The sequence below is a fragment of the Sus scrofa genome, chromosome 16, assembly GCF_000003025.6.
Source record: "Sus scrofa isolate TJ Tabasco breed Duroc chromosome 16, Sscrofa11.1, whole genome shotgun sequence".
Taxonomy (NCBI): domain Eukaryota; kingdom Metazoa; phylum Chordata; class Mammalia; order Artiodactyla; family Suidae; genus Sus; species Sus scrofa.
The window spans coordinates 50332247-50345236 of NC_010458.4; the positions used below are offsets into that span (position 1 = coordinate 50332247).

Sequence of the window (12990 nt, forward strand, 5' to 3'; positions counted from 1 at the left end):
CTCTAGGAGGAAGCCAGGCCTATGTGGCAGTTGCTATGGCAGCAAGTTTTCTTATAATTATAGAACACGGTGGTGACACGACACACCACACAGACAGTCACTTTGTTAGGACCTGTCTTCCTCTGACAGTTCCAGGAGCTTAAACGTCATAAATTTTTTTAAAAATCCCATTTAAAATAATCACGCACTGCAGCAGCAGAGGCCCAGAGAGCGAGAAAGTCAAGAGATTAACCTTCCCACCGTGGGATGGGACTGCAAGGCAAGCCACATGACAAGCCATGAAGAAAATGGCATTTCTCCCTCAGGAAATGTTTGCTTCTCTTTTTTCTTTTGGATCAATGCATTCAGGACTTGGCCAAACACTGTATTTAAAGAGAAGAAAGAAGAAAAGAGAGCCAAAGCAAAATTGGCCTAATGCTTGGCAAATAGCAGGGATAGGCAGCAAAATCTTAGTACTCTAGCAACCACTTTTCAGTTTAGTTCAATGTAGCCAATTCCCCATATGTACAGGGCTTCCTCATTCGGAAGCCGAAATAGACAAAAGAACACACACACACACACTCATATACACACCATAGACACACATACCCCTCTGGGCCAGAAAAGCCTGACCCTGCTGCTTATTGGCTATGTGACCTTGAGTGCCCTAACTAACCTCTCTGATCCTCTGTTTCCTCATCTGTACATCAAAAATAATGCGTACTTCACGAGTTAGTAAAGACAGGATGGAAAATGACTAGCAAACTACCCAGCACATGATAGGAGCTCAATGAAATGGAAGTTATTGTTAGTAATTACAAATAATAATTTTTTAAACCTTGTCTTACTTTCCACAAGCATCTTCCTTTTATTACCCCTGCATGGGATTTGAGAAACTTTTATGAAGCCCTATCTTCTGTACTACTTTCAGCCATTCAGCCAGAGAGCAGGAAACCTCTAGTCGAAGCCAACGTGCCATCTCAGAGCAGTGATAGGTGCAAGGAAAGCCTGGGACTATGGGACTCCCAGGTAGGAAGCTGACTTGGACAATCAAGGTCTGGTTTCTGGAAGAGGCGAGATCTGAGCTGGGTCACAAGGCAGACAACGAGGACTGGCAACAAGAGCAGAGGAAACTGCGTGGGCAAAGACCTAGAGGTGTGAAAGGGCGTGGTGGTTCTGTGGAACCATGAGAGGCCTGAAGCACTGAGGACACAGGAAATGGCAGAGGGACAAGTAGCAAGGACCACCTCTAGAAGAGCTTGCAATGTCATACTAAAAATCTTGCCTGTAGGAAGAGGAAAAACAGCAAAGATTTCTCAAGCAAGATCTGATGGCCATTGTAATTTCATTCATAATGGGTGGAAGGGGGAACATGAGATGGACCTGGAAAGTCAAAAGTTGGCACAGTGGGAAGGGTGGGCGAGGAGGAGCAATTGAGCCAGGGCAGTTGAGATAGAGGACCTACTGAGATGGAGCCAGGCGTGGCTTCCTCCAGAGACCCACCCTAGATGGAAGTATTCCATCCAGGCAGATGACCAGCTCCCCAGAAATAACTATCATGTAGGAGTTCCCATCGTGGCTCGGCAGAAACAAATCCAACTAGGAACCATGAGGTTGAGGTTCAATCCCTGGCCTCACTCAGTGGGTTAAGGATCCAGAGTTCATGAGCTGTAGTGTAGGTGGCAGACGTGGCTGGACCTGATATTGCTGTGGCTTTGGTGTAGGCCGGCGGCTACAGCTCCAATTCGATCCCTAGCCTGGGATCCTCCATATGCTACATGTGCATTCCTAAAAAGAAAAAAAGAAAAAAAAAAACGAAAAATAAAAACTGTCATGTATTGACAAGAGGAAGCTTCCATAGAACGGTGGAAACATCTCATTTTGTCCTCACACCAGGCCTATGATGTAGACAGCAGCATTATTGTATTTTTCAGATTGGGAAACACAGGTTCAGAGAGATGAAATAACTTCCTTTAGTTCATACAAACCCACAATGTCAAACCCCCAATCCACGAATTTCCCCTCTTCCATACTGCCCTTCACACAGGGGTGCTGGTAAAATACCCCAGGCTAGGAAAAGGGGGTCAATGTGTGATTTAATGTGTTTGTTCATTTCCAGGGTGTAAATATTCCCACCATGGTTGCTTATAAGCTTCCAACAGTTTTAACAACTGGTGTGCAAATTTTTAATCAGCCAACCCTTACAGGAGTCCCATAGGAAATAAAAATATTCACTAAACTCTAGACGTCTTCTACACCAAACTCATTAATGAGTGACTTGCTTTATTACAGCATTTCTTTGCCAATGTTTGAATCAATGAACACGAGAAGCTGGCAATAAAAGCAGTCCAGTCATTAGTCTGTGGAAGGGTCATTGAATCACCCAGTCTCTCATCCAAACCCTGAGCATATTCCTCCTGAGAGAATGCCACAGATGTTTTCTTTCCCAGGGAAATGTTTTGTTAAAAAAAAAAAAAAAAAAAAAAAAAAAAAAAAAAAAAAAAATTAAGCCTCGTTTGCTTTTCAATTCTCAATAACACTGTATGTTTTTGAAGCTCACTCTAATGGTACAATTTCATCAGGCCAGGAGAAAGCACCCAACAATAAACAGAGGCTCTCATTTTTATTCTGATTTGCAATAAAACCCGAGCCAGAAGTGCAATAATAAACAACAAGTACTATTGCAGCCTTTCTCCACCCAGCACTCACATGCAAATTCTTTCCATGCCAGATAATGACTCTGCTCCTAACCCAGCAGGCAGTGTTTTTAATAATGTACCTAAAATGTTCCTCAAAATTAAAAAAATAGGAGAGCAATAAAAACCCAGACAACAGATAATAAAGTCAAATTGCTTATCTCCATTTGCTGCTGTCAGCAAATATTAGAGTCACACCAATGGAAAGCAGCCCCTGGGGTTTTGATGACAAATTGGTAGAAGCAAATGGCAAAACTATAAATGAGGTCTCACCTCCCAGGAAATGTGACATCAGGAAGAGGACATTTATGAGAATGTGTCATCAGCAAGAAGCTTAGCAGCAGAGGTAGGGCCCCGTTTTGTTTTTTTTTTTTTTTTTTTTTTTTTTGTCTTTTGAGGGCCGCATCCGCAGCACATGGAGGTTCCCAGGCTAGGGGTCGAATCGGAGCTACAGCTGCCGGCCTACCCCACAGCTCAAAGCAACGCCAGATCCTTAACCCACTGAGCAAGGCCAGGGATCAAACCTCATGGTTCCTAGTCAGATTCATTTCAGCTGCACCATGACAGGAACTCCATGGGCCCTGATTGTAAGTAAAAATACTGAAAATGAGGCAGTCAGAGCACTGATGTTTATCAATATGGAGTTTCTCCATCAGATATAGGGATTTTTGTTTGTTTGTTTGCTCAGTCATCCATTTATTTAATCATTAAAGACATAATTTGTTACCTAGGGTGGTCAGGCACTGGCTAGGCTCTTGGGGTGCAAAGATGAAGACACCATCCAGCCTCAAGTCAGTGGAAGACACAGCAGGTAATATTGATGCCCACACTGTGTAACTGGGGGGATTCCAGCAGGTGAGGGAATCCTGAGAAGGAAGGATGGACTGCGCATGGGCAGGCAGGAAAGCCCTAACCAAAGTCATTTGAGCTGGGTGCTGAGGGATGATAAAGGAGTTTGCTCACTGGTGAAGGTGAGAAAGGCATTCCAGCTGGAAGGGATAGCACAAATAAAGATAAGGAGGCATATGATGTATGGGGCCATGAGGGAAGAACCAGGGCCTTGGGCAGGTCAGGGCACCTGTGGGAAGAGGCAGGTGAGCAACGGAAGCCATGGCAGGGTTAGAAGGATGGCAGTGTCCAGTATAAGAGCTTTACGAAGGGTCCTCCTTTGGGGAGGTGAGAAGAATGGGCAGGAAGGGAAAGGAAAAAGGAGGCAGAGGGACCTGGAAGGAGGCTGGGCCGGGAGACAATGCGTGAGAACAAAGACCAGAGAAGAAAGCACAATTACCAGAGACTTTCAGAAGGGAGACAGGCCTGGACTCTGCCAGCAATAAGACTTGGCTACCCTCCCTGGGGCGGCTGGTCCTGGCATTTCACCATGTCTCTTCCATGTTGTTGTTGGAGGGAATGTCAGCAGAATTGAGGCCTGAGATAGAGTGCCAACGCCCCCACCCCATGGACAAGTAGAAGAGAAAGAGAAGAAGGAAGAAACAACTGGCAGGTGGATTGTTTTAGCAGCATTCACCAGGGGAGCTACTCACTTGTAGCCAGGCTCCCCTTTCACTTGTGGCATCTTCCCTAACCCCCTAGACCCCGCTGTGGCTCCTGCTTAGGACCTGAGAGTACATCCCAGCTGCACAGTCACCTGGGCATGAAACTGGGGAAATCCCCACCCTCTCTGAGCCTGTTTGCAGGCTCAGCAAGTGGGGTGACAGCCTCCCCAGCCCTGTTTGCTGGGATCATTCAGGGGGATAACTTACATAAAGCACCAACCACAGGTCAAGCCAGGAGTAATGCACGAGCCCAAAGAGTTGAGTGGATCAGTCAGTGGATGAAACCATGAGAAATCACTATGTAATATTGATTATATATTACTATATTGTAATTAATACATAATCTTAATGCATAATATTAAGCCTAAAGCTTCGAATGGATTTTTGGTTTGGTTTAATTTTATCAGAATGTAGTTGACTTACAAAGTTGTGTTAATTTCAGGCACATGGCAAAGTAAATCAGTTATACATATACCTATGTCCATTCCTTTTCCGATCCTTTTCCCATACAGGTTACCACACAGTACTGAGTAAATTTCTCTGTGCTTGTTTTTGTTTTGTTGGTTTGTTGTTTGCTTTTAGTAACAGCCCACAAACACCATCTTTAAAATTGCTAGCGACGCACTTCCAATTCTCCCCTGCCCACATTATTTTAATGTGTCCATTTGCTTGACAGGAATGGTGAGTTCTGGTGCCTTTGCACTAATACATCCCTCTCATTCTGGATTCTGCCCACTGACTGTGCTCAGGGTCTTGTCAGCAGGCATCCCCTGGATCTTTTCCCATCTACCTGGATACCTTCTAATCTAAGCCTGCCCAGGCCATAGCCACCAGAGTCAGCTTTTCTGAATTTGACCCAGGATGTGTGGTTAGGGATGAATACTGAGGCAGTCCCAAAAGACTGGGGCTAGAGTTGCAACACACTTGACACCCACTCTATGCCAGGCCCTCTGCTGGGAACTGAGAACACGTGGGTGGGCCACTGGACCAGAGGCTGAAGATGTCAGAGTAGCCAGTTACAGTGCAATAGCATTCAAGACTTCCATATGGCCTGCAGAGCCCAGAGGAGGCACCAAACCCAGCTCAGAAGACCAGGGAAGGCTTCCCAGAGGAGGTGACTCTACAGGGACAAGTATAGCTAAGAAATTAGCAGGAACATTCTCATCTAATCCACACATTTACGAGCTCCTCCAGAACAAGGATTTTGTCTTATGCATCTGTGTATCTCCCAACATCAGGCATTCAGCCTAGGCCAGAGCAAATCTGATAAAGACAAAGAAAGGGAGAAAGCAAGAAGGGAAGAAGTCAGGCAGGCCACAGCTTGGCGAGGACAATGGCAGAGCGGCATCGAGGTGTAGCAGAGAGAGTAGGATATGGAGCCATAGGGCTGGGTCCTTATTTTGCTCTGGCATGTCCTCACTGCATGGCCTTGGCAGACACTTCACTCCTTTGAGCATCAGTTTCCTCATCCATTAAATAGGGATAATAAAAAGAGTAGCGAGTAAACAAGGTTGTTGTTAGCCTGAACGTGGGTGTAAAGGTGTTCTTAACAAGTACTAGGATTATTTATATTAGAATTGAAGGAGCCTACCACAAAATATTGCCTATACTCCCCAGAAGGCAAAGAAATGGCTCCAAAGGTCACAGTAGAGGGCCAGAGGTCACCCACGGGTCCTAACATTGAACTGGCTGCCCTTTGAACAGCTCCTCCAGGTTTTCCAGCCACATTCCCTGGGGGAAAAGGCCTTGGAAGGGAGGACTAGGTCTGTCTCAACCAACAGACAAAATCAGCTAATCAGGCAGGAGGCTAAGAACCCAGAAGGGGCGTTCCTACCATGGCACAGCAGAAACGAATCCGATTAGGAACCATGAGGTTGCAGGTTCGATCCCTGGCCTTGCTCAGTGGGTTAAGGATCTGGTGTTGCCGTGAGCTGTGGTGTAGGTTGCAGACGCGGCTCGGCTGGTGTTGCTGAGGCTCTGGCGTAGGCCAGCGGCTACAGCTCCAATTAGACCCCAGCCTCCATATGCTGCAGGTGTGGCCCTAAAAAGACAAAAGCCAAAAAAAAAAAAAAAGAACCCAGAGGGAAGAACAGGGATCTGAAAGGAAGGAATAACATGAATGTACATTGAAAACTAGAGTGCCCCGAGGACTCGCACTTCATGCTGTCTCAAGGTTTGTGACCCAGTTTACCGATGAGGAATCAGGAGCACAGAGAGGTGAGGCAACTTTCCCAAGGTCATAAAGCTAAGAAGTGACAGGGATAAGACCTGAGCTGCCAGGTGAATCTAGCCCCAAAGCACGGGTGTTCCCTAGAACACCTCTCATCAGCTTAGCGCAAAGAGCTCGTCTCCTTAATCACCACCACAGCCTCCTCCCTAGTCGGCTGCATCCACCTTCTCCCCAGCAGAAGCATCCTCCACGAAGCCTGAGGGGGGATTCTCTCTTTAAGGAAGTGCAAAGCCAGGCTAAGGAATGCTCACAGCTCTACAGAAGCAAACAAATTTGCGCCATTCCTCCCATTTATTCCAAGTGGCAGGGCCCTCCACCCACACCTGACAGTCAGTGCTGACAAAGGGATGCCCCCAAACCCCAAAACCCTTTCTTCCCAACCCTCTGGACCCTGACAAGCCACTCATTTTCTTTTAGCTGACTCACTTCTGTTCTAAACCACAGTCACCTACTGCAGGCAGTGTGGATGAACAGAAAGGCCAGGGTCTGGCTCTCAGCACTGGCCCTGCCACTTACTGGCTGGGCAAGCAGATCACATTACTGCTCTGAGCCATTGCTCCCCTTGGAAAAAATAAGGGGTTATATTATCAGCTTCTCAAGGGCTCGTGGGCATCAAACATGATAAAATAGCCACATCACAAAAAGTTGCCGGCAAAGAGAAAAAATCATGGTCCAACAGCACTGCTGATAACACAGTCACAGATGATGTTTTACAATACTTCTTTCCATGTCCTTTTTCCTCTGTATCCTTGTGTTTTTTTCATAGTTCCAATGATGGAAAACATACAATTTTAATCTCTGCTGATTTCACTCAACCTCCTCTCTGAAGTGTTTGCTCAAATTATTGCATGTCTTCATAACCATCATTTTAAATGATTGCTAAAAAAGGAATAATTCCATCAAACACTGTAACACTCTATTTGGTAAAAAGAGCAGATTTTTTTAAATACTTCTAATGTTTTCCGATTATTGAAAGATTCATGCTTGTGTAAAATTTAGAAAAGGAAAAGGAAAATGAAAATATCTCATAAACCCATAATTTAGAATAAACTCTATATTTGCCCCCAAAAAGTGACTCAAGAAACTGCTAAAATAGTCTATTTATAGAATTATGAGAAAGTTGTTGAAAGTCTAGCCTTGTCTCCAATGCTTTGATATTATAAATAACATTGCAATAAACACTCTTGTGCATGAATGTGGGCATATTTCTGATGATCTCTGCTGACAGGAGGACAGGTCAGCTTTACACCTTGGCCTGGTGCCCATATATTATGTACCAAAATACTCCCACCCTCCCCTGACAGCTACCTGCTGGTTCTTGCCGCTACCTGCTTGCAGTTCAGGCCAGGTCCACATTCACTGGGCCCACGTTTTGTGCCAAGCACTAAAGCCATAGCCAAAAATAAAAGCAACCCTTGCCATCAGGAAAGGAGGGCGGCATCCAGGGAAGTCTCACATTCTAAGAGATGTACACAGAGGTACCATATTCACTCCCAGGCTCACACAACCAGCTGCTGTAACACAGATTTAGTAAGGAGAAAGATGGGGACAGAAACAGACCAATATGTTTATCCATGCACATACTCCAGTCCTCAGACAACCAAGCAAGGGCTATTTTCACTTCCAAAATCCCCAGTCACAGGGGGTTCCCATGGTGGCGCAGCGGAAATGAATCAGAGTATTATCCACGAGGATGCAGGTTCAATCCCGGGCCTCACTCAGTGGGTTAGTGATCCAGAGTTGCCGTGAGCTGTGGTGTAGGTCACAGACATGGCTCAGATCCCATATTGCTGTGGCTGTGGCATAGGCTGGCAGCTGCCACTCTGATTCAACCCCTAGACTGGGAATTTCCATATGCCATAGGTTGGGCCTTAAAAGGCAAGAAAAAAACATCCCCCAGTCACAGTCGACACAAAATAGCTACTGTCAGTCATGCATTTATCATGTACAGATGCAAGGGCTTTGCATTTTATACTTCATCCACATAATAAACATCTGTTACCTCCATTTGATAAATGAGGTTTACTGACTTGCTCATGACTGGTATGAGGTGGAATCAGGGCTCAAACCCAGCCAGACTTCGCCAATATCCATCCACAGAACCACTTATTCTACTGCCTCCACAGGTGATTTTACCTCCTAAATATCATTAAGGTCTCACCATCCTTCTCTAAGCCACCACTGCTTTCTTTTTTCACTTGGACAACTGTAGTGGCCCAACAGTCTGCCCACACTCCCTCTTGCCCACTACACCCTGTCAGGCATGTAAAACCCAGCATGCTTTTCACCAAAACCAAATTAAATCATGTCCTTCCTCTTCTTGAAGTCCTTCAGGGGTTTCTTTCATGCTTCTAGCACCCAAATTCCTCCACATAGCCCACAAGAACCGGGTTTGTCTGTCCTCTGCCCACTTCTGCCTACTTCTGCCTCACCTCTACCTGCTGCCCACCTAGAGCCCAGCCTCGCTGACCTTATTCTTATTCAGTGTTGGGTCTGACTTCCCTCCAGGCTCAGGGCCTCTTCATAAGCTGTGCTCTCCTCAGGCACCTAAAGTCCTAAGTGACATCCCCAGGGCACTTCCTTGCATCCTCACAGAGCAGGCCCCATGGCTCCTTCGTGCATATCATCCCAGTGATACATATTCATCAGTTCTCCTAGTGACGACTCCACCAAGAAATAGAAAGACAACCATTTGGTTTCCACCACTAAGTCAACTTTTTTTCCCCTTTGTCTTTTTTGTATCTGTTGCAACCAGCCGCTGTCTAAAAGTTGCATTTTTTTATACATTTCCATCACATTTTCTGGATATCGTAATGGAATGACAGAGAGACGGACAGAAGGAAAAAGAAGAAATGAGACGCATTTACCAATGATCGAATTGCCTGAATACTTTGGAGCGTGAGAGAGCGCAGCTTGTCCTCAAGAGGCAGAGCTTTTCTTATTTGATTAGACTCACTGACCCAGACCCAATCTTTCTGTTATACCGTCAAGACACTGACCGTAAATTCTGCGATTTTTGGCACCCGGAACTTCCCTTTGTTCTTCTGTTCAGGCTGGTATTCCGTTCTTGTCTTCACAATCACCTGAAATGTTTAGCCAGAGTTAGCATGCACAGAGACTGGAAACACTTTTCTGTTCCTTTTTTTTAGTAACTAGAATTTACCATATATTGCATCAAGATCAGAAAATAAAGAACCTCCCCCTCAAACACATGAAAGAAAATAGAAAATTCTAATTACACATAATACATTCCCACTCCAAAAGAAACGACCATAGGTGACAGTTTGAGCCACACATTTCCAGATGTTTTTATATACATATATATGCATATTATATAGAGATATATGTATTTGCTATTTATACAAATATATATTTTTATGAAATTGATTCACACTTTATTTTACCACACACTATACTAACATTTCTTCCACGAAGATAAATATATGTTTTCATTTTGCCTTTGGATGTAGCATAGTATTTCACTGTATACATATACCACAATTAATCTAAGCAATCTTGACCACTGAGCATGTAGATCGTTTCCACAGTCTGGGTTATATAAACAAGCTATGATGAACATTTGGTAGGTAAACCTTTGCACATACACAATTCCAATTTGATTTAGGGACTTCCACAAAGAAAAACATAAAGATCCATTGAATCTATTGTATCATCTTATTTTTCTGAAGTCTGAATATTTTACAGAGACGGTTAATATCTTTTCAAGATAAGCTGCCAACCTGTTAAGACATTTATGGAACTCCACCCCACTGTGCAGGCAAAGTGGAAGAAAAAAGAAACTTGACAGATAATCAATAACTATTGCTGAGTGCCACAGTGTCATGGGAACACAGACACTGTCTGAGCCTCAGGGCCTCACCTGCAAAATATACATGATAATCATAATAATAGCCCCTATTTAACAAAGTGTTTCAAGGGTTAATGAGATGATAATGTGTAATATTTTTGGAAAAATTTATTACATGCCAGATCTAGATCAAGCTCTCCATATACCTTATCTACATATCACTGCTCTTTCCATCTCTTCTGAAAGAGAAACTGAAGCACAGAGATGCCAAGTCACTTGCCCAAGGTCACACAGCTAAAAAGAAGCAATCATTCTTTTTTTTTTTTTTTTTTTTTTTTTTTTTGGTCTTTTTGCCTTTTTCTAGGGCTGCTCCTGTGGCCAGGCTAGGGGTCTAATCAGAGCTGTAGCTGCGGCCTACACCAGAGCCACAGCAACGCCAGATCCGAGCCGCGTCTGTTACCTACACCACAGCTCACGGCAAGGCCGGATCCTTAACCCACTGAGGAAGGCCAGGGATTGAACCCTCAACCTCATGGTTCCTAGTCAGATTCGTTAACCATGGTGCCATGACAGGAACTCCCAAAAGAAGCCATCTTCTAACCGTGATCATTCTCCTCATCACAGCCTAAATTAACCTAATTTTCACTGAAAACTTTCACCAAGTTTTCCTAAAGACAACAGTCAAGTGTACTGACTTCTGCAAGAATTCTCCTATGAAGAATGTTCTTTAAGGTCTGTGAGGCATATCATTGACAAAATATAGCCCAAAAAGGAAAGGATGGGAAAGGAGCTACTATGACTGAACAGCTACCTTGAGGCATTTCAACATATTGGTTAAGGAGGACCTAGGTCCCAGCCTATCTAGAACATCGCTCACTCCCTGACATCTAGAACTCACCTGCAGATGTAAATTCTGCTGTTGTGCCTCAGCCCCTTTGGATTCTGCTCCCACAAACAACAAAAAGGGAGACCCAGCTTCCTTAAAACTAAGAAATGCTTGAAATGTAGTATGCAGACAGTAGTACAAAGCTACAGTAATCAAGACAGTGTGGTATTGGTACAAAAACAGACATATGGACCAATGGAACAGACAGCCTGGAAATAAACCCAGACACTTAGGGTCAGTTAATCTCTGACAAAGGAGGCAGGAATACAAAATGGAAAGAAGACAGTCTCTCCAGTAAGTGGTGCTGGAAGAATCAGACAGCTGCAGGTAAATCAATGAAATTAGAACACACCCTCACAACATGCACAAAAATAAACTCAAAATGGCTTTAAGATTTAAGCATAAGACAAGACACCATAAAACTCCCATTGCGGCTCAGCAGAAATGAACCCTCATGGACTAGTATCCATGAGGATGTGAGTTCGATCCCTGGCCTCATTCAGTAGGTTAAGGATCTGCATTGCTGAGAGCTGCTGTGTATGTCACAGTCATGGCTCAGATCTGGCATTGCTATGGCTGTGGTGTAGGCCAGCAGCTGTAGCTCCAATTCAACCCCTAGCCTGGGAACTTCCAAATGCCACACCTGCAGCCCTAAAAACAACAACAAAAAAAAACTCCTAAAAGAGAACATAGGTGAAACATTCTCTGACATCAACCATATGAATGTTTTCTTAGGTCAGTCACCCAAGACAATAAAAATAAAAACAAAAATAAACCAATGGAACCTAATCAAACTTACAAGATTTTGCACAGCAAAGGAAACCATAAAAAACAAAGACAAAAGCAAAAAGACTACCTACAGAATGGGAGAAAATAGTAGCAAATGATGCAACCAACAAGGGCTTAATCTCCAATATACACAAACAACTCATAAAACTCAACGGCAAAAAAAAAAAAAAAAAAAAAAACCACACAACCCAACTGAAAGATGGGCAGAAGACCTAAACAGACATTCCTCCAAAGAAGACATAATTATTAGAGAAATGCAAATCAAAACCGCAATGAGGTACCACCTCACACCAGTCAGAATAGCTATCATTAATAAGACTACAAATAACAAATGCTAGAGAGAGGGTGTGGAGAAAGGGGACCCCTCCTGCATTGTTGGTGGGAATGTAAATTGATACAGTACAACCACTATGGAAAATAGTATAGAGGTTCCTCGGAAAACTAAATAGAGAACTTCCAAATGATCCAGCAATCCCACTTCTATATATTCTATATATGAGCATATATCCATTCAAAAAGATACATGCACTCCTATGTTCATTATAGCACTATTCACAATAGCCAAGACATGGGAAAAAAAACCCAAATGTCCATCAGCAGAAGAGTGGATTAAGATGGTGCATGTATACAATGGAATATCTCAGCCATTAAAAAAAAGAACAAAATGTCATTTGCAGCAACATGGATGCAACTAGAGATTCTCATACTAAGTAAAGTAAGTCAGAAAGAGAAAGACAGATACCATATGATATCACTTATATGTGGAATCTAAAATATGGCACAGATGAACCTATCTACAGAACGGAAACAGATTCACAGACATGGACAGCAAACTTATGGTTGCCAAGGGGGAGGAGGAGGGAGTGGGATGGACTGGGAGTTTAAGGGTTAATAGATGCCAACTGTTACATTGGATAGACAAAGAGATGCTGCTGTATAGCACAGGGAACTATGTCCAATCACTGTGATGGAACATGATGAAAGATAATATGAGAAAGAGAGTGTGTATAATTGTATGACTGGGTCACTTTGCTGTACTCAGCAAAAAT

General features: G+C 43.8%; 1 protein-coding gene across 1 annotated transcript in view; it reads right to left on the reverse strand.

The window, feature by feature from the left end:
- Positions 1 to 12990, reverse strand: part of LOC100738087 (neuron-specific protein family member 2) — a 60848-nt gene that overhangs the window by 31224 nt on the left and 16634 nt on the right. Inside the window, exon 3 of the mRNA XM_021076768.1 lies at positions 9458 to 9541. Coding sequence (XP_020932427.1) covers positions 9458 to 9541 — 84 coding nt within the window. The remainder of the gene's footprint in view (positions 1 to 9457; positions 9542 to 12990) is intronic.